Source organism: Aquarana catesbeiana, linkage group LG06, assembly GCF_042186555.1.
Source record: "Aquarana catesbeiana isolate 2022-GZ linkage group LG06, ASM4218655v1, whole genome shotgun sequence".
Taxonomy (NCBI): domain Eukaryota; kingdom Metazoa; phylum Chordata; class Amphibia; order Anura; family Ranidae; genus Aquarana; species Aquarana catesbeiana.
The window spans coordinates 364,877,367-364,902,975 of record NC_133329.1 but is presented as its reverse complement, the minus strand read 5'-3'; the positions used below and the strand labels follow the sequence as shown (position 1 = coordinate 364,902,975).

Here is a 25,609-nt window from a genome sequence, read left to right as displayed (position 1 = left end):
TTTAGGCTGGGTTCACACCTATGGGAATTGGAAGCAGGTTTACCCACATCTAATTTGCATGACAGGAGACTGTGACCGTCTCTCAATGGAGCCGGTTCACACAGCTCTGGGGCAGCTGTGGAGCAGGTTGCACAGGGGTCCTGTGCATCTTTGGCTCTGTTTCAAGTCTGAATTCAGGCAAAAATTCGGACCTGATTCGTTCCTGAAATGGAGAACAGGGATGGACCAGACCCCTGCTGTGAGCCACATCCAAATTACTTTACTTTTTTAAAGCCGGCATCAAGCTCAAAACTGCAGAAGTTGTGAGTTTGTTTCACCACTTGCCTACCCCGCCGTTTAAAAACGTACCTTGGTAGACATGTGGTTAAGGGACACAGATGGAATTTGTGAACCCAGCCTTAAAAACCCAGCATGAAACAGAAGCATGATGGGAGTGAGAGGGATGATATCTGGCTGACTAAATTTTTTTTAGTTTGCCAGTGTCCAATCCCCTGTGTGCAGCAATATAGCCCAGTTGTCAGAAAATTCCATCTGGTGTGAACCCAGCCTTAAAGTGTTGAAGTAATGTTGCCTTAGTAACAAAGCTGACAATACACATTACAGTCTGATTGTACAATGTCCTCTAGATTTACCAATAAGTATTGGAGTATGTCTTTCTGTGGTTCGAAGATTGGCTTGTGACATGCTTTACTGGGTCCAGCACTGGCATTCTCCAGCACTTAGTTGTTGTGTTTGCTGCTCCAGACCACCACTGTGGTACGTTATTGGTGCTTATTCCCGTTTTCATGGAGAAGTTCTCCTGCTACTTCCCAACCGGAGCTAATGCTAGGACACGAGTGACTCTTTTGATGGTGTTGCAGACATTCTCTGGTTCAGGGCTGCAACTGTTTTTCACATTTGACCCATGGCTCTGTTATTGTACTGTGGCACATGTGTGTCTCAATTTCTATCCTGTGGCTGTGGGGTGCATGCGCAGGGGAGTTTGGGTTTTGTGATAACCCATTTACTATACAGAGACACAGTTGCCTTGAGATTCTCTCCTCTTTTCTCCCTAGGTGGTTTCTTCCTTTCACATATACTTTCATACCTCTCTCTTGCTTCTTTACATTCCAAGGAGATTTCCCTCCATTGTTTGCATGTGGTATGAGCTCTTCGAGTTTATGTCTCAGCCATGACTTCTTTCAGGCTGATTGACTCTCTCCGTCATTCCTGAGGGTCCCCATCAAGGACAGCCTGGCTCTCATTCCACAATTTCTAGGTGGCTTAGGCCAGTGGTTCTCAACCTCAGTCCTCAAGTTCCCCCAACAGGCCATGTTTTGGGAATTTCTCTTAGATAAAATAGCTGTCCAAAATACCAAGCCAGTGACTCTGATTTAAAACACCTGTGCAAGATAAAGGAAAACCTGAAAACATGTCCTGTTGGGGGTACTTGAGGACTGAGGTTGAGAACCACTGGCTTAGGCAACCCATAATTCAAATAGCAATACAATGACTACTCACAAGGGCCTCATTTAAACAGCTCATGTAGGAGCAGACACAAACATGGAGATCCAGGATGACAGTGGGTGACGTCAGACGTGGCGCCTCCCCTATACGCGTTACATTCACATGACCTTCCACAGCGGGGCGGAGCCAACTAGCATCACCTGTCTGCTTATATACACACAGAATCGCAAGGAGACATGGACATTATTAAAAAAGCATGGCACATATCAGTCTAGTTCATATAATAAGGAAATAAAAAAGACACAAAAAAAAAAAACACCCGCTGTCATCCTGCACATCCACAAAATAAAAATCAACAAACCTAAAAATCATTACAAATAAAAAACAGTCAATTACAAATATCATAAAAAATATTTATAAAAGAAACTTAATTAGAACTCTAATTTAAAAGGGGTCATAAAAAGCTGCTACCTATCGGAAATGAAACAATTCAAGTCGAAGTTGACATTTAACCCATCTGGCTTCAAAACCTTAGCCTCAAAGATCCAGAATGATTCTCTCTGGCTTAATCGACGTATATAATGTGTCTATCAACGTTCTCTAGACCCCAAAACTTAAGACCCCTGGGGTCCCTGTCATGACAGACTCTAAAATGTTTGGAGACACTGTGGGACCTTAATCCCTTTTTAATGTTGTTAAAATGCTCCCCAATGTGTACACTCAGGGGTATGGAGGTTCTATCAATATATTGGAGTCCACAATTGCACTCCAGCATATATATGCAACCCCCTGGTTGTTACATGTAGTCAGATTCTTAATCTGGTACTTCTGATTCGTAGAAAAGGAAGTGACCTCTTTACTTTTTAAATATTACATTTGCATTGTCTGCATGCTATGCATCTGCCACAAGCATAGAAACCTAAAAATTCTGTTTTCTCTAAAAATAGGTGGGTCAGTCACTCCAAGGGCAATAAAATCTCTAAGGGTTGGGGCTCATCTATAAATAAATTGGGGGCGATTGGGTAGGGCTTCACCCAGTATCCTATCCTTCCTAAGGACATCCCAATGTAGATGGTGCACCTATTGTCTGCCCCACTTCTAAAGTATCAAGTAACTTACTTCCCAATACTCCGAGACTTGTTCCTAGACCTAATACCCCTTCTTATGATGGGAATGGTCAGGGTCGCCCCATGAACTTTCAGAGGGGTCGAGGTAACCCTGGGAAAAGGGGTAGGGGGGGTTTGTCCCCCTGCTTCCTCCCCCTCCTTCATATCATAACAATTGTAATAGGGATTTCAGGAATAACCGCCCCCCTAGGGGTGGTATGTATAATGGTAACTTGAGAGGAGGTTATCATCCCAGCCAGCATCCCCAATCTGGTTGGAGGGATGATTCCTACTATGGAGTTTCTTTTCCTGTAGCCAATCAGTTTCAGCCCCTATATAATGGACAAGAACAGTCTGATGATTTTTTAGGGAGCCTGAGCCCCCAATGGTGGGGTCAAGTGGCTCATTCCCCTGCAGGAAAACAACAGGGAGGGAAAAGAAGAAACCGAGAGGAAGATCAGCAGGAAGGAGAACAAAAAATGAAAAGGCCCCAGAAGAACCAGATTAAGAATCTGATTACATGTAACACCCAGGGGGTTGTATATATGCTGGAGTGCAATTGTGGACTCCAGTATATTGGTAGAACCTCCAGACCATCCAAACAGTTTAGAGTCTGTCATGACAGGGACACCAGGGGTCTTACGTTTTGGGGTCTAGAGAAGGTTGATAGACACTGGAGGGGGGAGGGGGGGGTAATTATATACGTCGATTAAGCCAGAGAGAATCATTCTGGATCTTTGAGGCTAAGGTTTTGAAGCCAGATGGGTTAAATGTCGACTTCGACTTGAATTGTTTCCCTTCCGATAGGTAGCAGCTTTTTATGACCCCTTTTAAATAAGAGTTCTAATTAAATTTATTTTATAAATAATTTTTTATTATACATATTTCTTATGATATTTGTAATTGACTGTTTTTTATTTGTAATGATTTGATTAGGTTTGTTGATGTGCAGGATGACAGCTGTGTTTTTTTTCCTGTCTTTCGGTCTTTATTTCCTTATTATATGAACTAGACTGATATGTGCCATGCCTTTTTTAACTACTTCAATACAGGGCACTTACACCCCTTCCTGGTGGTCCTGGCAGCATCCTGGTGGTCCTGGGTGGGCATCCGAAGGGGGGCTGCGCTGATAAACAATCAGCCTAGCCCCCCCGCCTGTCAGGAGAACAGGCGAATGGCTCTCCTCTACTCGCGTCTGTCAGACGCGAGTGAGGAAAACCAATCAACAGCTCTTCCTGTTTACATCGTGATCAGCCGTGATTGGACATGGCTGATCACGTGGTAAAGAGCCTCTGTCAGAGGCTCTTTACCGAGACCAGTGTAGCGGTGTGTCACACTGACACACCGCACCAACGTTCGCTACGATGCGCGCCCCCACAGGCGCGTGAGGGGGTCGTTCTGGGGGGCTGTCATATGACGTCCACCCAGAACAAGGGCCGCGCCGCCCAGCCATCATTTGACGGCTGGCGGGTGGAAATTGGTTAATAATGTCCATTAGGGGTCAAAGATTCTGGCTCGGGCCCACTGAGGAAGTTTGTGTGAATGTAACGTGCAGAGGGGAGGAGCCACATCCGGACGTCACCCACTGTCATCCTGAATCTCCGTGCTTGTTTGTATCTGCTCCTACATGCGCTGTTTAAATGAAGCCCTTGTCACCCTTGCATTGAATTTTCTCACGTGGACGCTTTGCTTGCTGGGACTGTTAGTCCACCTTCTATTTTGTTTTCACTTTGGATTTTTATGGACTTTTTATTACATTTGAGATGTTTTATTGAGCCCTGATATGCGCTGCACTTCTTGAATACTATTTGACCTTTGGATTATGTGAAAAATCTTTTAGAGTTCTGCTGCAGTTTACCCCTTTCATATTTCTCTTTGCGCTGATTGTATTCATTTTATCTTTTAACCCATAATTCAAGCCTGTGGGCTTAAGGACAAGTTTCAGCCTTTTCCTTCCACTCTACTAGGAAGGGGACTACACCACTTTTGTTAATTAGGAGCAAGATCTGCTCCATGTTCTAAGCTTAAAATAGTGGTGCAAGAAGTGAGCCTGTTCCACTCTTTGGTAATTCCCTCCAAAGGGTTCTTTAGACGGCTCCTCAACTGCAGCTAGCCCCCAGTTTACTCTATATATTCTTTGTGGGCATTTTAGCATTTTGTTTGCTGTGTTCGCCCCACAGAACTGCTTTTGGATGTCTCAGTTGTCCTAGAATTCCTTTTGACACTATGCCCCTAATGAACGATAAAGGAAACAGGAATTGACCTACTGTAAAATATTTTTTTCATTAAGGGACAAAGGCTTCCCCCGTCTTATGATCACTTCTACTATTGTTTTTGTATGAAACTGAAGCATGATGGGAGTGGGAGGGATGATATCTGGCTGACTACAGTTTTTTTTCATTTGCCAGTGTCCAATCCCCTGTGTGCAGCAATATAGCCCAGTTGTCAGAAAATTCCATCTGTGTCCCTTAACCACTTGTCTACCAAGGTACGTTTTTGAAATGGCGGGGTAGACAAGTGGTGAAGCAAACTCACAACTGCTGCAATAGTGAGCTTTATGCCGGCTTTAAGATTTTTTGGGGCTCTCACAGTGGCTTACAAGGCCAGAAAGAAAGAGAGCGAGACAGAGAAAAGAGAGAAAGAAAGTGAGACAGAAAGACAGAGGGAGACAGAAAGAAAGAGACAGACAGAAAGAAATAGAGACAGAGAAAGAGAGAGAGAGAGGGAGAGAGGGGCAGAGAGGGGCACACAGTGAGAGAAAGAGAGAGAGGCAGAGAGAGGGGCAGAGAGAGAGAGAGACAGAGAGAGACAGAGAGAGAGGGGGGCAGAGAGAGAGAGAGAGAGAGGGGGGGCAGAGAGGGGCACAGAGAGAGAGAGAGAGGCAGAGAGAGGGGCAGAGAGAGAGAGAGAGAGACAGAGAGAGACAGAGAGAGAGGGGGGCAGAGAGAGAGAGGCAGAGAGAGGCAGAGAGAGGGGGGAGCAGAGAGAGGCAGAGAGAAACAGAAAGAGAGAGAGAGGCAGAGAGTTACAGCCAGAGAGAGAAAGAAAGGGAGAGACAGAGAAAGAAAGAAAGAAAGAAAGAAAGAAAGAAAGAAAGAAAGAAAGAAAGAAAGAAAGAAAGAAAGAAAGAAAGAAAGAAAGAAAGAAAGAAAGAAAGAAAGAAAGAAAGAAAGAAAGGAAAAATGAAAGAAAGAAAGGAAAAATGAAAGAAAGAAAGGAAAAATGAAAGAAAGAAAGAAAGAAAGAAAGAAAGAAAGAAAGAAAGAAAGAAAGAAAGAAAGAAAGAAAGAAAGAAAGAAAGAAAGAAAGAAAGAAAGGAAAAATGAAAGAAAGTAAAAATGAAAGAAAGAAAGAAAGGAAAAATGAAAGGAAAAATGAAAGAAAGTAAGAAAGGAAAAATGAAAGAAAGAAAGAAAGGAAAAATGAAAGGAAAAATGAAAGGAAAAATGAAAGAAAGAAAGAAAGAAAGGAAAAATGAAAGGAAAAATGAAAGGAAAAATGAAAGAAAGAAAGAAAGAAAGGAAAAATGAAAGAAAGAAAGAAGTTTCAAGCCAGCCATAGAGGCACTAAAATTTACAAGTAAAACAGGCGCAGTGCAACAGTACCTCTATAGGGTATACCTTGATAGTCCAGGGGGGTCGGAAACTATATATGATGATTATATATATAGAGAGAGACTGGTCTGTCAGGGCTGCCACCGATGGGACCAGAAGTAATGCTTGACAAAGGAGTGCTGCTATGCCGACCATCCATAGCCTGTATACTCGGAAACGCGTCGTACATTGGTGACATCACGGCTCCGCGCCACGCTTTGCTGTGCGTGCCAAAGTGAGTGGATATTATTTTTTATAATAAATGTTTTTTGATAGATACTCAGAGGCGCCCCATTTTCCTTGTTTTTTATAGAGGCACTAAAAGACAAGGCATGCAGAGCCTTCTATGCCATCAGGAGACAACTGTACCACCTAAAACCACCAGTGACAGTCTGCCTCAGAATATTTGATAGCGTCATCACCCCAATTCTTCTTCATGGCAGTGAAGTTTGGGGTCCTGTGACCTACCCAGACCAATGCAAATGGGACTCCAGCCCAACAGAAATATTCCATCTGGAATTCTGCAAGCACCTCCTCCAAGTCCATCGGAGCACCTCCAACAGTGCTTGTCGGTCTGAGTTGGGCAGATTTCCCTTACTTCAGAAGAGGGCGCTATCATACTGAGACCACCTACAAAACAGCAGTCCCAACTCACACTACCATAAAGCCTTACTGAACAGTAAGGACCAGTCCAAGCCGTGTGGCCTGCAACAACTCATCAACACCTTGTCTATCCCAAACTCTCAAAAATGCGGCCTGAAAAAATCTCAAATAAAAAACATAATGAATGACTCCAAAGAAAAACAGGTTGGAGAATGGAGAAATGAGCTAACAAACTCCAAAAAACAAACTGTTTACCAGTCACTGCAGAGAGACTACAAACTGCCCCCGTACCTGGAGGTGCTACAAGACCCAAATACAAAAAGACCCTGAGCCTGTACAGACTGAGCGCCCACAGCCTGGAAATTTAATTAGGATGGAACAGACAGACCTACAAGCCCAGGGAGAGTAGACTGTGCCAGCAATGTGACCAGGGGGTCCTGGAGGATGAGGACCACTTCCTGCTATATTGCCCAAAGTACTCATCAGTGAGGGACACTCACTTCCAGAGACTCTCCACTCTCATCCCGGACTTCAATTCTATAGAAAAGAAGAGGAAACTCCAATTTCTACTGGGAGAAGAGGAGCTAACGGTAAAAATAGCTGCCCAATATGCGACAAGATGTCACAGACTGGGAGGGACATGAAAAACGGAGGACTTAAAAATCCTTTACATGGACTTATGCCCATTCCCCTATATATTACCCATCACCCCCCCCCCCCCCCTTTTTCTTATATAAACTCAACTGCTTTGGCAATGGTAACATGTATGTGGTCCTGCCAATAAAGCGTATTTGAATTTTGAATTTGAATTTGACAGAAAGAGAGAGAGAGAAGGGGGGGGGAGAGAGAGACAGAAAGAAAGAGAGACAGAGAAAAGAGAGAGAGACAGAGACAGACAGAAAGAGACGGACAGAAAGAAAGTTAAACAGAGAGAGGCAGAAAGAAAGAGAAACAGAGAGAGGCAGGAAGAAAGAGAGACAGAGAATGGAGAGAGAGAGAGAGAGAGAGAAACTCAACTGCTTTGGCAATGCTAACATGTATTTGGTACTGAATGAGACAGAGACAGAGAGAGAGACAGAGAGAGTGAGAGAGAGAGAGTGAGAGAGAGACAGACAGAAAAAGAAAGAGACAGAGAGGGGGGGGGATAGAAAGAGTGAGAGAGAGAGACAGAGAAAGATAGCCAGAGAGCCAGAGAAAGAGAGAGAGAGAGAGACAGAGAAAGAGAGAGACAGATAAAGAAAGAGAGAGACAGAGAGAAAGAGACAGACAGAAAGAAAGAGAGACAGAGACAGAGAAAACTCCAATTTCTACTGGGAGAAGAGGAGCCAACGGTAAAAATAGCTGCCCAATATGTGACAGGGTGTCACAGACTGAGAGGGACATGAAAGAATGAGGACTTAAAAATTCTTTACACAAACTTATGCCCATTCCCCTCTATATTACCCCCTTCCTTTTCTTATAGAAACTCAACTGCTTTGGCAATGCTAACATGTATTTGGTCCTGCCAATAAAGCTTATTTGAATTTGAGACAGAGACAGACAGAGAGAGAGAAAAAGTGAGAGAGAGAGAGAGAGAGGCAGAGAGAGAGACAGAGACAGAGAGAGAAAAAGTGAGAGAGAGAGAGAGAGAGAGAGAGAGAGAGAGAGAGAGAGAGAGAGAGAAAGAGAGGAGAGACAGACAGAGAGAGATAGAGAGAGAGAGAGAGAGAGAGAGAGAGAGAGAGAGAGAGAGAGAGAGAGAATGAGAGGAGAGACAGAGACAGAGAGAGAGAGAGAGACACACACAGAAAGAGAGAGAAATAGAAAGAGTGAGACAGAGAGAGAGAGAAAAAGAGTGAGAGAGAGACAGAGACAGAAAAAAGAAAGAGTGAGGGAGAGATAGAGGGGGGAGAGAGAGAAATAAAGAGTGAGACAGAGACAGAAAAAGAAAGAGTGAGAGAGACCGACAGAGAGAGAAAGGGGGAGGGGGAGAAATAGAAAGAGAGAGAGAGACAGAGAAAGACAGAGAAAGAGAGTCAGAGAAAGAGAGACAGAGACAGAAAGAGACAGAGACAGAGACAGACAAAAAGAAAGAGAAACAGAGAGAGGCAGGAAGAAAGAGAGACAGAGAAAGGAGAGAGAGAGAGAGAGAGAGAGAGAGAGAGAGAGAGAGACAGAGAGAGACAGAGACAGAGAGAGAGAGAGAGAGAGAGAGAGAGAGAGAGACTCAACTGCTTTGGCAATGCTAACATGTATTTGGTCCTGAATGAGACAGAGACAGAGAGAGAGAGAGAGAGTGAGATACAGAGACAGAAAAAGAGACGGGGGGAATAGAGAGAGAGAGAGAGAAAGAGAGAGACAGATAGAGAGAGAGACAGAGAGAAAGAGAGACAGAGACAGAGAAAACTCTAATTTATACTGGGAGAAGAGGAGCCAACGGTAAAAATAGCTGCCCAATATGTGACAGGATGTCACAGACTGAGAGGGACATGAAAAAATGAGGATTTAAAAATTATTTACACACCTTATGCCCATTCCCCTCTATATTACCCCCTTCCTTTTCTTATAGAAACTCAACTGCTTTGGCAATGCTAACATGTATGTGGTCCTGCCAATAAAGCTTATTTGAATTGAATTGAATTGAATTAATTTGACAGACAGAAAGAAAGAGAAACAGAGAGAGGCAGGGAGAGAGAGAGAGAGAGAGAGAGAGAGAGAGAGAGAGAGAGAGAGAGAGAGAGAGAGAGAGAGAAACTCAACTGCTTTGGCAATGCTAACATGTATTTGGTCCTGCCAATAAAGCTTATTTAAATTTGAATTTGAGACAAAGACAGAAAGAGAGAGAGAAAAAGTGAGAGAGAGACACAGAGAGAGACAGACACACAGACAGAGATAGAGGGAAACAGAAAGAGTGAGACAGAGAGAGAGAAAAAGAGTGAGAGACAGACAGAAAGAGAGCGAAGAATAGAAAGAGTGAGAGACAAAGGAAGGAAGAAAAAAAGAGAAAGAAAGGAGATGGAGAGAGAAAGAAAGAAAGAAAGAAAGAAAGAAAGAAAGAAAGAAAGAAAGAAAGAAAGAAAGAAAGAAAAGGAAAGAGAGACAGAGAGAAATAGAGTGAGAGAGACAGAAAGAGTGAGAGAAAGACACAGACAGAGAGAGTAAGAAAGTGTGTGTGTGTGAGAGAGAGAGAGCCAATTCCTTAGAAGAGAAGAGGAAACTCCAATTTCTATTGGGAGAAGAGGAGCCAACGGTAAAAATAGCTGCCCAATATGTGACAGGGTGTCACAGGCTGAAATGGGCATGAAACACCGAGGACTTAAAAATTATTTACACAGACTTATGCCCATCCCCCTTTATATTACCCATTACCCCACCTCCCTCCTTTTTCTTATAGAAATTGAAATGCTTTGGCAATGCCAATATGTATTTGGTCCTGCCAATAAAGCTTATTTGAAGAGAGAGAGAGAGAGAGAAAGAGAGCGAGAAAACCCCCCTTTTCTCTCTCTCTGGGGATATGGTTTAGCGATAAGCTGCAATATTTTACATTTTTGGTTTTGGGTTTAAGCACCCCTGTCAGTGGTAAATGGTTTGTTCCATCCCTGTAACTGACACATTCTGCTGAAGAGCTTGTTCTTTTGAAAAACAGACTTATTGGCCGGCTCACCAGTTGAAAATAAAGAGAAAGAAAGTTTAAATAAAGAAAACAAATGCAGTCATCACATCGAATGATTGGTAAGCCGCAATATATTACATTTTTGGTTTTGGGTTTAGTACGGCTGTAAGTAGTGGATATGTATGGATTGTTCTGTATGGCGGATCTTTGAAGAATAAGGATGCGGTTTAGCGGTAAGCTGCAATATATTACATTTTTTGTTTTCTGGTTTTGGATACACTTTAAATTTGGCGTTTCCTTCCAAACCCAGGCTGAGGCACGGCCGGTATAAAGTGCAGTTCCAGCTTCCTCCGCCGTCTCCTGCTCACCCCCGGCAGGCTGCCTCTATTCAGCGTCTGTCTATAAGCCTCTCTCTCTCTCTCTCTCTCTCTCTCTCTCTCTTCTTCTCTGGCTGATCCTGACCTCTGCGTGGTGCTGATCTCACACACACATATACAAAACGCTCGGCTTTTATTCCTAGCCATTAACCTCCTGCTTCCCAAACCGCAGAAAAAATCAACTCGATTGTCTTTTTTTTTTTTTTTTGCTGCACTTCCCAAAAGGAGAACATTTTTTTTTTTTTTTGCACCCAATCAGGGGGCCCGGGGGGAAGGCCAGCCAATCCGCAGCCCGATGACATCCTGAATCCTGGTCCCCCTCCGTCTGAAGGTTTCCTTGGCTGGGAGTCAGTCATGTCTCACGTTCGTCTTGCCTAGAAGACGAGAATCGCACGGAGAAGCCGAGCCACAAATGGAACGAAGGGGCTGAGCCCTGCAAGAATAAAAGCTTTCTTCTTTTTTTTCCTCGCTCTCTCGTTCATGTAACCTGGCAACACAGAAACCAGCCAAGCCACACGCTACTCCTTTTTTTTTTTTTTTTTCCTCCTGCATCTTGTCACCTCTAGCCGTTTGCCGCTGCAGGCGAATTCGCAGATCAAGGTGCCCAGGCTGCCTCCGTCAAGACGTGACAAATGCCTTTCCATTAAGCCTTCCGCCGCCGTTCACCCCCCCCCCCTCCAGGAAGAAGTGTGGGTGAGGGGGGTTGACTAGCCCTTGAAAAGTTCACCGGTGGTCTTTCTCCGCTCCTAACGAGGCTGGGATGTCGTTTGGCGTGCGTCTGTGCAGGATCGTGTCCGGGAGGTGCGGAGCCGGCTCCCCCGCGCTGCCTCTTTCCGTAGCGTGACGGGTGGAATCCCATTAAAGGACATGAGAAGGTTCATGTATTGTAAGGTGGTCCTGGCCACGTCCCTGGTGTGGGTGCTGGTGGACGTCTTCCTGCTCCTCTACTTCAGTGAATGTAACAAATGCGACGACAGGAAGGACCGATCGCTGCTGCCTGCGCTGAGGGGTAAGCGTCAACTCTGCATGGAGGGGGGGGGGGGGGGCTGGGGACTGACTGCGCCGTCCGATCCAGGTGACATGGTCAGGAGCCCCTCGGGGGCTGAATTAGCCAACGGCACACGGGGGGGGGGGGGACAAGAGCAGCGCACGGCGCAAAGTTCTCAGAGCGTTCGCTGTGCTCGCTTCATAGACCGCTACATTGACACGTGAAGGACGGCTAAAAATAACGTTTGCTCGTTTGAGTGATACGCTTTATTATGTGGAGGGCGGTCTGTGATCGAGGCAAGGAAGCTGTATGGGAAATTCCACCATAGACGTTACAATCTGTGTACAATCCGCTACCCATACGGGTTGATTTACTAAAGGCAAATAAACACTTTGGAAAGTACAGTTGCTCCAGAGCTTAGTAAATAAGGTGAAGCCTCACTTTGCAGAGAACAGTCAATCACATGCAAGAAAATAAACAGCGTTTTTGCTTGCACATGATTTAATGAGGAAAGTCAGCAGAGCTTGTCCTCATTTACTAAGCTCTTCTTTGTAGCATGCAATTGCACTCACAAAGTGTACAGTCTATTTGCTTTTTAGTAATCCCACATACTATGGGGGGGGGGGGTTACTAAAGGCAAATAGGGGCTGATTTACTAAAGGCAAATAGACTGCACTCTGCAAAGTACAGATTTCCAGAGCTTACTAAATGAGGTAAAGCTTCACTCTGCAAAGAGTACCCAATCACATGCAAGGAAAAAAAAAAAAGCATTTTTGCTTGCACATGATTGGATGATGGAAGTCAGCAGAGCTCGTCCTCATTTACTAAGCTCTGGAGCAATTGCACCTTGCAAAGTGCTCAGTCTATTTGCCTTTAGTAAATCAACCCCTATGTAACTACATGGCTGATTTACTAAAGGGAAATAGACTGTGCACTCTGCAAAGTGCAATTCCCCTCATTTACTAAGCTCTGGAGCAACTGCACTTTGTAGCATACAATTGTACTCGCAAAGTGCTCAGTCTATTTGCCTTTAATAAATCAACCCCTATGTAACCATGGGGCGGATTTACTAATGGGAAATAGACTGCACTTTGCAAGCGCAGTTGCACCAGAGTTTAGTAAATGAGGGGGAGCTCTGCTGACTTCCATCAGCAAATCAAGTGCAAGCAAATTTTTATTTTATTTTTTCCTTGCATGCGATTGGGTATTCTTTATAAACATAGCTTCCACTCATTTATTAAGCTCTGGAGCAACTGCACTTTGCACATTACCCAGTCTTTTTTGCCTTTAGCAGATGCTCCAGAGCTTAGTAAACGATGGAAGCTCTGCTGACTTCCATCATCCAATCAAGTGCAAGCAAAAATGCAGTTTATTTTTTTTGCAAGTGAATGGGTATTCTTAGCAAAGTGAAGCCGTACCTTATTTACTAAGCTCTGGAACAACTGCACTCGCAGAGTGTAACTGCTCTTTCCAAAGTACACAGTCTATGTGCCCTTAGTAATTCCCCCCCATAGTATTGGGGGGTTGATTTACTAAAGGCAAATAGACTGTTCACTTTGCGAGTACAACTGTATGCTACGAAGTGCGGTTGCTCCAGAGCTTAGTAAATGAGGGGAACTGCACTTGCAGAGTGCACAGTCTATTTCCCTTTAGTAAATCAGCCCCGTAGTTACATAGGGGTTAATTTACTAAAGGCAAATAGACTGAGCACTTTGCAAAGTGCAATTGCTCCAGAGCTTAGTAAATGAGGACGAGCTCTGCTGACTTCCATCATCCAATTATGTGCAAGCAAAAATGCATTTTTTTTTCCTTGAACGTGATTGGATGCAAATAGACTGTGCACTCTGGAAAGTACAGTTACACTCTGTGAGTGCAGTTGTTCAAGAGCTTAGTAAATGAGGTAAGGCTTCACTTTGGAAAGAATATCCAATCACATGCAAAAAAATAAAAAAAATGCATTTTTGCTTGCACTTGATTGGGAGGAAGTCAACAGAGCTTCCCCTCGTTTACTAAGCTCTGGAGCAACTGCACTTTACTAAAGGCAAAAAGACTGGGTAATTTGCAAAGTTCGGTTGCTCCAGAGCTTAGTAAATGAGCAGAAGCTCTGCTGACTTTCATCATCCGATCAAGTGCAAGCAAAAATGCTGTTTTTTATTTTCTTGCATGTGATTGGGTATTCTTTATAAAGCAGGGCTTCCCCTCATTTACTAAGCTCTGCAGCAACTGAACTTTGCAAATTGCAGTCTATTTGCCTTTAGTAAATTGACCACTATTTGTCTATGAGGTTGATTTACTAAAGGTAAATAGACTGTGCACTTTGTAAAGTGCAGTTGCTCCAGAGCTTTGTAAATGAGGGGAAGCTCTGTTTATAAAGAATACCCAATCACATGCAAGGGAAAAAAATAAAAAATTTGCTTGCACATGATTGGATGATGGAAGTCAGCAGAGCTTCTCCTAATTTACTAAACTCTGGAGCAACTGCACTTTGCAAACTGCACAGTCGATTTGCCTTTAGTAAATCAACCCCTTAGTAAAGTTGCTCCAGAGGTTAGTAAATGAGCAGAAGCTCTACTGGCTTCCATCATCCAATCATGCACAAGCAAAAATGCTGTTTTTTTTATTTTCCTTGCATGTGATTGGGTGTGCTTTGCAAAGCGAAGGTGGTATTAAACCCAAAACCAAAAATGTAATATATTGCAGCTCACCAGTCATTAGATGTGATGGCTGCATTCGTTTCCTTTTTAAGCTTTCTTTCTTCTATTTTTCTTCTGGTGATCCAGACAGTAAGTCTGTTGGTTTTCACAGCACTAACTCTCCAGCAGAATGTCTTTTGTCTTTTTTCCCCTTCTGTTTTCACCCGGTGATCTGGCCAGTAACACACCTCCTGTATTAGTGAGAGACGGCTCTGGATGAATGAGCACCAGAGGCACAGCAGCATTATCAGTCAGGAGGAGTGCTAAAGAGTTTGTAAAGGTTCACTCCTTTTTTTCTAACAACAAACATGTCACACTTACCTTCTCTGTGCAGTCATTGTGCACAGAGCAGCCCCAATCCTCCTCTTTTCAGGTCCCCCGCCGGCGCTCCTGGCCCCTCCCCCTTGCTGAGTGCCCCCACAGAAAGCAGCTTGCTCTGGGGGCACTTATTCATGCTCGCTCCCAAGCCACCCCCCCCCCCCCCCCCGCTTCCACCTCACTGCCTGTGATTGACAGCAGCAGAAGCCAGTGGTTTTCTACCATCTACCATACAATTTTCATTCAGGTCACCACACACACTTAGCACAATCTGATTGTACGATTTCCTTTCAGCTCCTTGCACACATTACAATCTGTACAATCTGCTTTAGGTCTACCAACAACTATGTAGAGCAAAGGCTTGCCTGAATGGATACAAATTGGTTAGATTAAGTGGGTGTCACCATACACATTACAATCTGGCTGTACAATTTCTGTACAATCAACCCTATAGTTTGAAGACCTCCCTAAACTATCCAATCGATTTGTATTTAGTCAGGCAGGCCCTAGCACTACATACTTGTTGATAGGTCTAAAGGAAATTGTACAATCATATTGTAAACTGTGTGCTTAGCTTCAAGTTTCATGTAGAAAGATTGTATGGTCAGATTGTAATGTGTATGGCAACCCTGAGAGCTACCGAAAGCTTTGTAGAGCTGCCAGATTTGATACAAATTGATTGGAGAGTTTGAGTAGATCCTCATGTTACATCCTTTGGTAAAAGATAGTTGTGTCTACAGTTGTGTAAACATGGAGATTGTACAGTCAGAATATAACGTGTATGGTGACCCCCTAACCTGGGCATACACCATACAATCTGATTGTACAATCTCCTTTAGCTCTACCATCAACTACTTAGTACAAGAGCTTGACTGATTTGGTGCTAACTGAATGGAATGTTTAGGTCTGTCCTCGTATTACATCGCATAAATGGATCTAAAGCAGCTTGTAGAGAGACTGATTGTATAGAGTATGGCCAGCTTTCAATCTGCCAACAACTATTGTGCAGGGGCTGCCAAATTGGATACAAATTGATTGGATAGATGGAGGTAAGTCCTCATATTACTAAGTTTTGGTAACTCTAATGTAATTATACAGAGATTGTATGGTCAGATTGTAGCATGTATGTTGACACTAAGGCCTTCGCTTACACTTGCTTTGCTCTCTGAAGAGTGATCTGAACTTGGATCCCTTTTCAGACAGAGGGTAAAATGTCTTCTGTGACTGGGAAGCAAAGCATCACAGACAAGACATGTGTACACCTCCGGCCGTTGCCTTTCAAACTAATAGGAGTAGCAATTGGGAGGCGGTAATAACGTGGCTTAACTGCAGGGTTTTACCATCCCCCGACCACTAGTATATCCGAGCCGATCTAAACTTTACATGAGTGTTAAATGTTTCATCTACGTTTGAAGCCTCACAAATGCATATCAGCGATCGATTATGTACATTGCAGCCGGCGGTTTTGTTCACACGGTCGTGTTTGCATCACTTTGTATTGCGTTGTAACAATAAGTAGCGTTCAGCTGGCTTTACTGCCCCCCAAATACCGCCATTCATGTCAATGTAAGCGCTCTACAAAAGCCTCACAAACGCCCTGATGGCATTTCCAGCGAATGAGATGCGTCTAGAAAGCATTGCTGGCCGAGATAATCGTACAAAGATCCCGACAATAGAAAACCAACACAGGGGAGGCGTCTGGAAAACCTTATTTAAAGCCGCATTGAACCCAAAAACTAACATTTCTTTTATTGCAGCTTACTAATTCTTAGATGTGATGACTGCATTCGTTTCCTTTTTGGTCTTTACTTCTTTTTTCATCTTCAGCAAGCAAGTCTGTTGTTTTTCACAGCACTAACTCTCCAGCAGAATGTATCAGTTACACAGATGGGACAAAGCATTTACCACTAGCAGGGGTGCTTACAATGATCAGCTCTTCTGTATTTATGTAACGCCTTTTATCCCAAAAGGAAAAAAAAAAACAGTTGCTGTAACTGAGTATAAAGTAATAGCTGGAGTTTGGCTTCAATCTGTTAATGTATTTCAGGCATCACTAAATGGCGGTCCGCGATCCGGATCTGGACCCAGTAACAGTCCTGTCCGGACCACATGAAAGGGACAGGAGTCTGTAATATGGTGGGAGGACTGTGATGTGGATGGGGAGGAGGAGACTGTGATTTAATGGGGGTCTGTAGTGTAAAGGGGGGAGAGTGAAGTAAGGGGGTGGTAATATGAAAGGAATGGAGGGGGGGTCTGTGATAGAGGCGGTCTGTGATGGGGGGTCTGTGATGGGGGGGTCTGTAATGGGGGGTCTGTGATGGGGGGGTCTGTGATGAAGGGTCTGTGATAGAGGCAGTCTGTGATAGAGGGTCTGTGATAGGGTGGTCTGTGATGGGGGGGTCTGTGATAGGGTGGTCTGTGATGGGGGGGCCTGTGATAGAGGGTCTGTGATAGAGGCAGTCTGTGATGGGGGTCTGTGATAGAGGGTCTGTGATAGAGGGTCTGTGATAGGGTGGTCTGTGATGGGGGGGTCTGTGATAGAGGGTCTGTGATAGGGTGGTCTGTGATGGGGGGGTCTGTGATAGAGGGTCTGTGATAGAGGCAGTCTGTGATGGGGGTCTGTGATAGAGGGTCTGTGATGGGGTGGTCTGTGATGGGGGGTCTGTGATGGGGGGGTCTGTGATGGGGTGGTCTGTGATGGGGGGGTCTGTGATGGGGGGTCTGTGATGGGGGGGTCTGTAATAGAGGCAGTCTGTGATAGAGGGTGTGTAATGGGGGGTCTGTGATGGGGGTCTGTGATAGAGGCGGTCTGTGATGGGGGTCTGTGATAGAGGGTCTGTGATAGAGGGTCTGTGATAGAGGGTCTGTGATGGGGTGGTCTGTGATGGGGGGTCTGTGATGGGGGTCTGTGATGGGGGGGTCTGTGATAGAGGGTCTGTGATGGGGTGGTCTGTGATAGGGGGTCTGTGATGGGGGGTCTGTGATGGGGTGGTCTGTGATGGGGGGTCTGTGATGGGGTGGTCTGTGATGGGGGGGTCTGTGATAGAGGGTCTGTGATGGGGTGGTCTGTGATAGGGGGTCTGTGATGGGGGGTCTGTGATGGGGTGGTCTGTGATGGGGGGTCTGTGATGGGGGGGTCTGTGATGCGGGGTCCGTGATGGGGTGGTCTGTGATGGGGTGGTCTGTGATGGGGGGTCTGTGATGGGGTGGTCTGTGATGGGGGGTCTGTGATGGGGTGGTCTGTGATGCGGGGTCTGTGATGGGGTGGTCTGTGATGGGGTGGTCTGTGATGGGGGGTCTGTGATGGGGTGGTCTGTGATGCGGGGTCTGTGATGGGGTGGTCTGTGATGGGGTGGTCTGTGATGGGGGGTCTGTGATGGGGGTCTGTTATAGAGGGTCTGTGATGGGGTGGTCTGTGATGGGGTGGTCTGTGATGGGGGGGTCTGTGATCGAGGGTCTGTGATGGGGTGGTCTGTGATGGGGTGGTCTGTGATGGGGTGGTCTGTGATGGGGGGTCTGTGATGGGGGGGGTCTGTGATGGGGGGGTCTGTGATGGGGGGGGTCTGTGATGGGGGGTCTGTGATGGGGGGTCTGTGATGGGGGGTCTGTGATGGGGGTCTGTGATGGGGCAGTCTCTGATGCAAATTCCTCCCTCCCCCCCATAGACTGACAATAGTGTTGTTCAAATGTGCCTCCTGTGCTCCTTCATTTAGAGTGGGGGCACTCCAATACAGGAAGTGTGTTACTGGTCAGATCACCAGGTAAAAACAGAGGGGGAAACACCTTAAAAAAAAACAAATGCAGCCACCACACCTGGTACGCTGCAATACATTACATTTTTGGTTTTGGGTTTATTACTGATTTAATGGGATGCAAATGCACCAAAAACACATGCGATAGCGGCGTTAATGGGCATCCATGGTATCTAAAATCTCAAAGCACATCTAAATGAGCCCCTAGGGGCTTACAATCACTTCCCAGTAGCTGGACAGATTTGTAACCGGCTGCTTGTAGTATTGACACGAACAGCTGAGATTCCGCCATCTGCAATGTCAAGATGACCGAACGAGTTGATTCAATTTCATTTTAAGATATTCTATTTCAAATTTCATTTTAAAATTAAAGCCGTATTAAACCCAAAAGCAAACATTTATTATACCGCAGCTTCCCAATTCTTAGCCATGGCTCACACCTGAGCATTGCGGGAACTCGCATTTCCTCTTGTGTTTTTTTTTTTTTTGCGCATTTTGAAGCATATCCTGCTTGTCGCACATAGGGCAGCCCATTGACTTGAATGGGCTGTCCTATGCACAACAAACATCCCAAACAAGCTCCGAAACCTTTTTTGCAAACATGGGCCAGCTATTCGCGATTGGGGTTCCAATAACAATTCATGGCAACGCAAGCACGACGCTAATTTGCAGTATGTTTCCGAAATATGCAGCAAAACGCGCTTTGTTGCGCATTTCGGAAACGCCAGGTGTGAACGGATCATTACATGTGGCTGCATTTGTTTTATTTTTTCATTCTTTCTTTTCTCTATTTTCACCTGGTGATCGTGCCAGCACAAGCTGTCCTGCAGATGCTGAAGTTATAGCAGGGTTTCTCAACCAGGGTTCCTCCAGAGGTTGCCAGGGTTTCCTTGAGCAATGAGCAATTTCTGCCTCTCAGATAAGCTTCCAATGACACCATTGATCTTTTTAGGGAGAAATTCTTTCCACTGACCACCAATGTAAGGAGCATTCTTCCCACTGACAACCAATGTAAGGGACACTCTTCCCACTGACCACCAATGTAAGGGAAACTCTTCCCACTGACCACCAATGTAGGGGACATTCTTCCCACTGACTACCAATGTAGGGGACATTCTTCCCACTGACTACCAATGTAGGGGACATTCTTCCCACTGACCACCAATGTTAGGGACATTCTTCCCACTGATCACCAATGTAAGGGACATTCTTCCCACTGACCACCAATGTAAGGGACATTCTTCCCACTGACCACCACAGAATATCGTGCACCACCACCTCAACAGAGGACTTTCTTCCGCAGGGTAATCTGGCACTGTGCATTCCATGTGAAGTAATGGACAACTATACTCATTAGAAACAGTGTAACCAAATCAAAATCCCAGCGAGTCGGGAATGCCCCGTACACCCACTCCGCATAACTCATGCAATAGAAAAAAGGGATGCCTAGAGCCCTGCCCACCCTTTTATACACCTCTATGTTAAAGTCATACTGCAGCAAAAAGTGGTCCATAGACTCCACTATACCAGCCTCCCATGGAAAGCGAGCCAGGCTTGATCCCTAAACTTCAAAGGGATTCTTTCTAAATTGATTAAACGCAACCCCTCCCTTATATCAGAGCCTGGGCAATACCTTAAGGCCAGAGACACACTGAAAGCATAGCTCAAAATCCTCTTCTCCAGAAGTTTCCTGGGGAGGGACTTGATACCCTCCGCTGTCACCTGCCACTGCCGAAGTATTTTCAGACACGGGTCAACATAAGCTGGGAGCTTGCCATGTCGGACTCTCAGACTTTTCACTGGCCCGCCATCTTCCCAGCATTGCAGAAAAGGCCTAAAAGAAGATTGAAAAATACCCACCCATCCTGGCGGGTTCACTGCTAGCATGTTACCAAGACTGTACTTTAAAAAGAGCAGAGAAAAGAAAACTATTGGGTTGACCACCCCTAGGCCACCCTCCCGCGTGGACAGGTAAGTTACATTTCATTTCATTAGGTTCAGCCTATTTCACCATAACAGTTGGAAAAAACAGCTGTACACCCTTGCATAGAGAGATGCTGGCAAGATACAGACGAAGCTGACATATAAAAAGATTGGGACCAGATACATTTTGATCAAGTCAACTCTCTCCCTCAAGGAAAGCTTCCATTTCTTCCAGCTTGCTACTTTGACATTGGCACCCACCAACCTGCTTTCTCATTCCCATTTTGATGACCATAGTCACCCGGACCAAATTTGATGCCCAACACTTTAATTTCCTGGGGCTCTGAGAAGGCATCTTGGAAGTTCAAAGCTTTCACCCTCCTCACCCATCCAGAAAACTTCACTCTTTTCATGGTTGACTTTAGAACCAGAAACTCCTGTGTACTGCTCTATCATAGGGACCACCTCCTGCGCCTCCTCAGTCCCAGAGACAATAGCAGACACATCATCGGCATAGGCCACGACCTTCAAAGGCTGCACACCAGCAACGCCCAAAGGCACCCCGCACAGAGATCCACTCTAGTCTTCCTATGAAGGGGTCGATTGCAAATACATATAGCAGGGGCTCAGAGGACATCCCTGGCGAACGCCAGAGCCAACCTCAAAAGGCCGTCCAACCCAACCATTAACCAACAGGAAGCTCTCAGCCCCTCTATATAATGTTTGAAACAAATCTATAAACCTTCCCTGCAGGCCATATCTACCAAGTAGCAAATACAGGTACTCATGATTGACTCTATCAAAAAGCCTTCGCCTGATCCAATGCCAGCAAGTACTTTCTCCATCCAGCAGCCCTGCATCGTTTCAAAGCCTCCCGGACAGCTAAAACCACTGAAAAGGTACTTCTACCTTGGACCAAGCAGTGCTGATGACTGGACAATAAATCACCTGCTACTGACAAGCGCCAACCAAGATCTTTCTATCAACATTAAGAAGACTAATGGGGCACCAGTTCTCAATCATTGAGGGGTCTTTACCTTTTGACAGAAGAATCACAGCTGATTGCCTCATGGAGGGAGAGAGTGAACCCTCTTCTAGACAGCTCTTATAAAAAAGGGAGCCAGAATGGACTTAAAACACTAGAATTCAGCTGTCAACCCATCTGGCCCAGGTGATTTTTTGGTAGCCAGCTTCTCTAAAGCATAAACTACCTCATCCACTGAAATTGGTTCTGTCAAATCCATCAATGTACCATTTACCAATCCTGGAGTAGAATCCAGAAAGCTTTCCATTCTGTCTGACAAAGGTCCTTTCTTCCCAGAAGGTCTGTGTAATATGACCTGAAGATCTCCAGGATCCCTTATCTGAACTTCACCAGGGAACCCGTACTATCCCTCAGGCCTGTGACCGTCTTAACTGCTATGCCTTGCTTACAGTTCTGGTAAGGATCAGGCGAGTGATATCTTCCATAATCTCTCTCCAGAACCAAGGAGGCATGCCGATCATATTGACACTTCCTAAGGAGAAGCTTCAGCTCTGAGATCTCCCCTGGATCTCCTCTATACGAGATTAGACAATCAAGCTTCCTCCGCAAATGCTTGTAGGCAATGTACATACCAAGCTGCTTTTTCTTACTTATGGCCTTGAAAAGTCCAATTGCCCTTTGTTTCACAAGTTCCCACCACTCTGACTTACTACTGCAAAAGTCCAGAATAGAAACCTGTGCCTGAAAAAAATCCTCAAAGGATTGTCTTACCTCTACATCTTCCAGGAGAGCCAAATTCAGTTTCCAGGTACCCCTTCCCCTGGGTGGAGTGTCCGAGGCATTCAGAGTCACAGACAGCATACAGTGGTCAGAGAACTCCACCGCCCTCAACTCAGGAGCCGAGAAAGCAGAGTTCTCCTTTAAAAAAAAAAAAACTATCTATCCTACTCTGACTATTCCCTCTCTGAAATGTCCTGTGCTGCCAGGGCAGTGCTTAATATGAACATCTACCAGACCTGCTTGTCTTACCATATCTCTAAAAAAAATGCTAATCGTAACCCAGCCTGTCTATGGAGCCTCTCCTGTCTTCAGGCCTAATTATGGTGTTGAAGTCACCATCCCTTGCCAGACATGTGTGTTGTACAACTGTGTAAATCTGACACAATTCATACGGAAAATCCTAATTCATACAACAATTGCAAACTATTTCCTAAATGTCTATCATATATTTATTTTCTATGATCGGAAGCTTCATCTAGTGGCCATGATGTGGTATACCTCAATCAGAAAAATATGGTTCGATGGCCACTAGATGGAGCTGGAAATCAAAGGAAATAAACATGCTAGACACATTACAGGGATTATTCATGGTAGCAAATATTTTATAAATGGAATCCGTAGCGTGAATAGCTCTGGGTCCTGCTATAGAGCATTATACTACACTTCTAAACAGGAAACGCAGCATGCACGTGAAATGAGGCAATGTGAATGTCTTTAGTTATAGATATAATTATACACTCTAATTAGAAACGCATCTTTAAAATCATAACACCTGATGATAACATTATTTACATTCGAATAGTCACACACATATAGGATTAAAGTAAGAAAATCACAGATACACTTTGAAGAATAATTTCGGAGGGGAAAGCTAGAAAAGATAATGACAAACAATATGTTCAAGCTGTGTGACTGCTGTAAACAACTTCTGAAAGGGATTCCTGTAATTCCGCTGAAGCTCATTTGCATCGCGGCCTCCTGTATGGAAATAGATTGAGATGATTGCTGACAGTGTGGGGGAGAGACTTGGACTCTCCTGACTGCTGTCACTTTCAGAATCCAGGCAGAACGTTTCACTGGATGGAATGCATAAACCATGCCATAAACACACTTTGGAATTTCACCCAACGCCACATTGAAAGTGTCGTTGCTTGCACTTGGTACCCAGAGCTGCTGCTGCTGGGGGGAAGGGGGGGTGGTAGAACCAGCCTTCCTGTATTAGGCCAACAAGGGGGCCTAGGCAGAAAGGAGATTTATTATTGTTTATTGGGTGCAGGAGGCTATAAAACCAAGCAAAACTTACCTTTTCTTCAACAGTCCCGTCCCTTGCCAGCACCAGCATCCTCTGCTGGGTGTTAATAGGACCATGTAACAAATATAAAGTAGGTGTTACCCTGATATAGTGCACAGATGGGATTAGTCTGGCGGTTTGATCCCGGGTCCATATCCTAGTAGGCACAGAGCAACCAGGCACACATCATTTTCATACTCCTTCATTTATACGGTAGCCAAACATATGTTGGCTAAAGCTTGGAAGTTGAAAATTCCAACAATAGCATAAGTCAAAAATAAAACATTCATGGTACTTCACTAATGATTAATTAGCTCCCACTTTGCTTGACTGAACCAATATTTTTTGGAAAAATTTAGGACACTTGGATTATAAACTATTTAGGGGGAAACCCTACCAATGCGACATGGTCTCTATAACTTTTTATGTTATGTTTGTGCATAGCCTCCCTGGATCACACACAATACTCCAAGCATCAGCTTTGGAATACTTATTGGGAAAATAACCCCCTTTGGCTGACGGACGGAAACTGCTCTTGTGTTTCCTTTTTCTTTTTCCTACTGTGAGTTATGTTGGCTATGTATGTATGGTGACCCCTTTCTGGCCAATATTAGATGGAGTCTTTACATTATCCCACATTTGACTAGGATTTCCTGGCTTTCCCCCAGTAGAGGGGAACTTTCCATTCTTTTTCCAACACTAACTACTTAACAGCATATTCGTGGGTCATGGTTGGCTCAGCCTTCCTAGGTGCTCCAGTGCCCACCCAGGGAGATTTCCATGCATGCATCTTCATATTCTAGTGAAACCTATTCATTGTTAACTCTCCACTGTTTGTCCTGAAGAAGCGGACTAGTCTAGTGAAACTAGAAACTTCTAGTGAAATGCTTCAGCGCAGAGGGGTTCACTTACCACAAATTATGTAACAACTATGACTTCTGTCAAGTATTGGGTCCTGAATGACCCAATAATTTCAGAGGGGATATTATATAGATTTTGTAGTCCAACTTGGTTTTAAAGTCCGACCTACTGTTTTTTTTTTCTTCCTTTGCTTCATAGTATGTTCACAGATGTGGCAGGGGAGTGTTCCTAATAATTAACTTTTTATGCTATGTTGTATTAAGCTAACCAACCTAGGCGAGATATGTTCCAGACATGCTCCAACCCTCTCCTTCCACTATCCCTCCCTCACCCCCCCCCCCCCTCCCTCACCCCCCTCCCTTTTTTTTTCTTCTTCTCCACATATATCATATCTAAATATATATATTTTCTCTCTTCTCATCGCTTTTTAATTATTTGATTTTGAGTCAGTAAATAAACCATGCAGCTCTTTTTTTGTGGTTTTTATTTTGGGGGTGAATTTGGATAGGGTAGGAATGAGGAAACGCACCACCCGACCCAAATAGACTATTTGGATTTGGATGGGGCACCCAGATAGCAACACAGTGACTTCAAGAACTTTTAGAAAGCCCTGTGCAGGAAATTCCCTTTTATTGGCCAACAGCTGTCACTCCAGTCACACCATCAAGTCTTTGCCTACTGGTGAATTCATCAGGGCCAGGAGAAACTGCTCTACAGATAAGGATTTCTTGCAAGAATGCACAGCGACTCAAAGAAAGGGGCTATAGTACACGATCAATAGCTAGAAGTCAAAATATAGCATTTCATAGAGATCGGGTGGAGATGATTCAGAATAGTGGCACAAATAAACACAAACAGTGTAAGGATTACAATAGAAATAAAGTTAATTTTGTCACTACTTTTTCTTTAGAATACAACAAAATCGTTGCGATTCTTAAAGCGCATCTCCCCATTTTGTATGCTGACAAGGATCTGTACTCTGTTATCCAGGGCGGTTGTCAATTTTCCAGTAGAAGGGCCCCCAGTCTGGGAAGTATGTTGTCACCCAGCTTGTTATGCTCCCAGAAGTCAAACAAATCGCAGACCTGGCTTTCCACTGTAGGTTCCTACATTTGTGGCCATAGCACCTGTAGGCAGTGTCATAGACATAAAAAAAGCACCTCAGTTTTTTCTTTTTCTACCAAGAAAACATATACCATCAAACAGTATATAAACTACAACTCTAAATCGGTGGTATATGTTATTCAGTGTAGTGCTTGCAGTCTACAATACGTTGGGTGCACTATACGCCTGTTGAGAGT

At 44.6% G+C, this 25,609-nt stretch overlaps 1 protein-coding gene across 2 annotated transcripts in view; it reads left to right on the top strand.

The window, feature by feature from the left end:
* Window positions 1-10,776: 10,776 nt before the first annotated feature.
* The window catches only part of GALNT13 (polypeptide N-acetylgalactosaminyltransferase 13), a 540,125-nt gene continuing 525,292 nt past the window's right edge, over window positions 10,777-25,609 (top strand). Inside the window, exon 1 of one of the 2 annotated variants that reach the window (XM_073634136.1) lies at window positions 10,777-11,726. In XM_073634136.1, the coding sequence (XP_073490237.1) occupies window positions 11,585-11,726 (142 nt within the window). In that variant the 5' untranslated portion in view covers window positions 10,777-11,584. The remainder of the gene's footprint in view (window positions 11,727-25,609) is intronic. The other variant, XM_073634138.1, reaches the window with a different exon arrangement.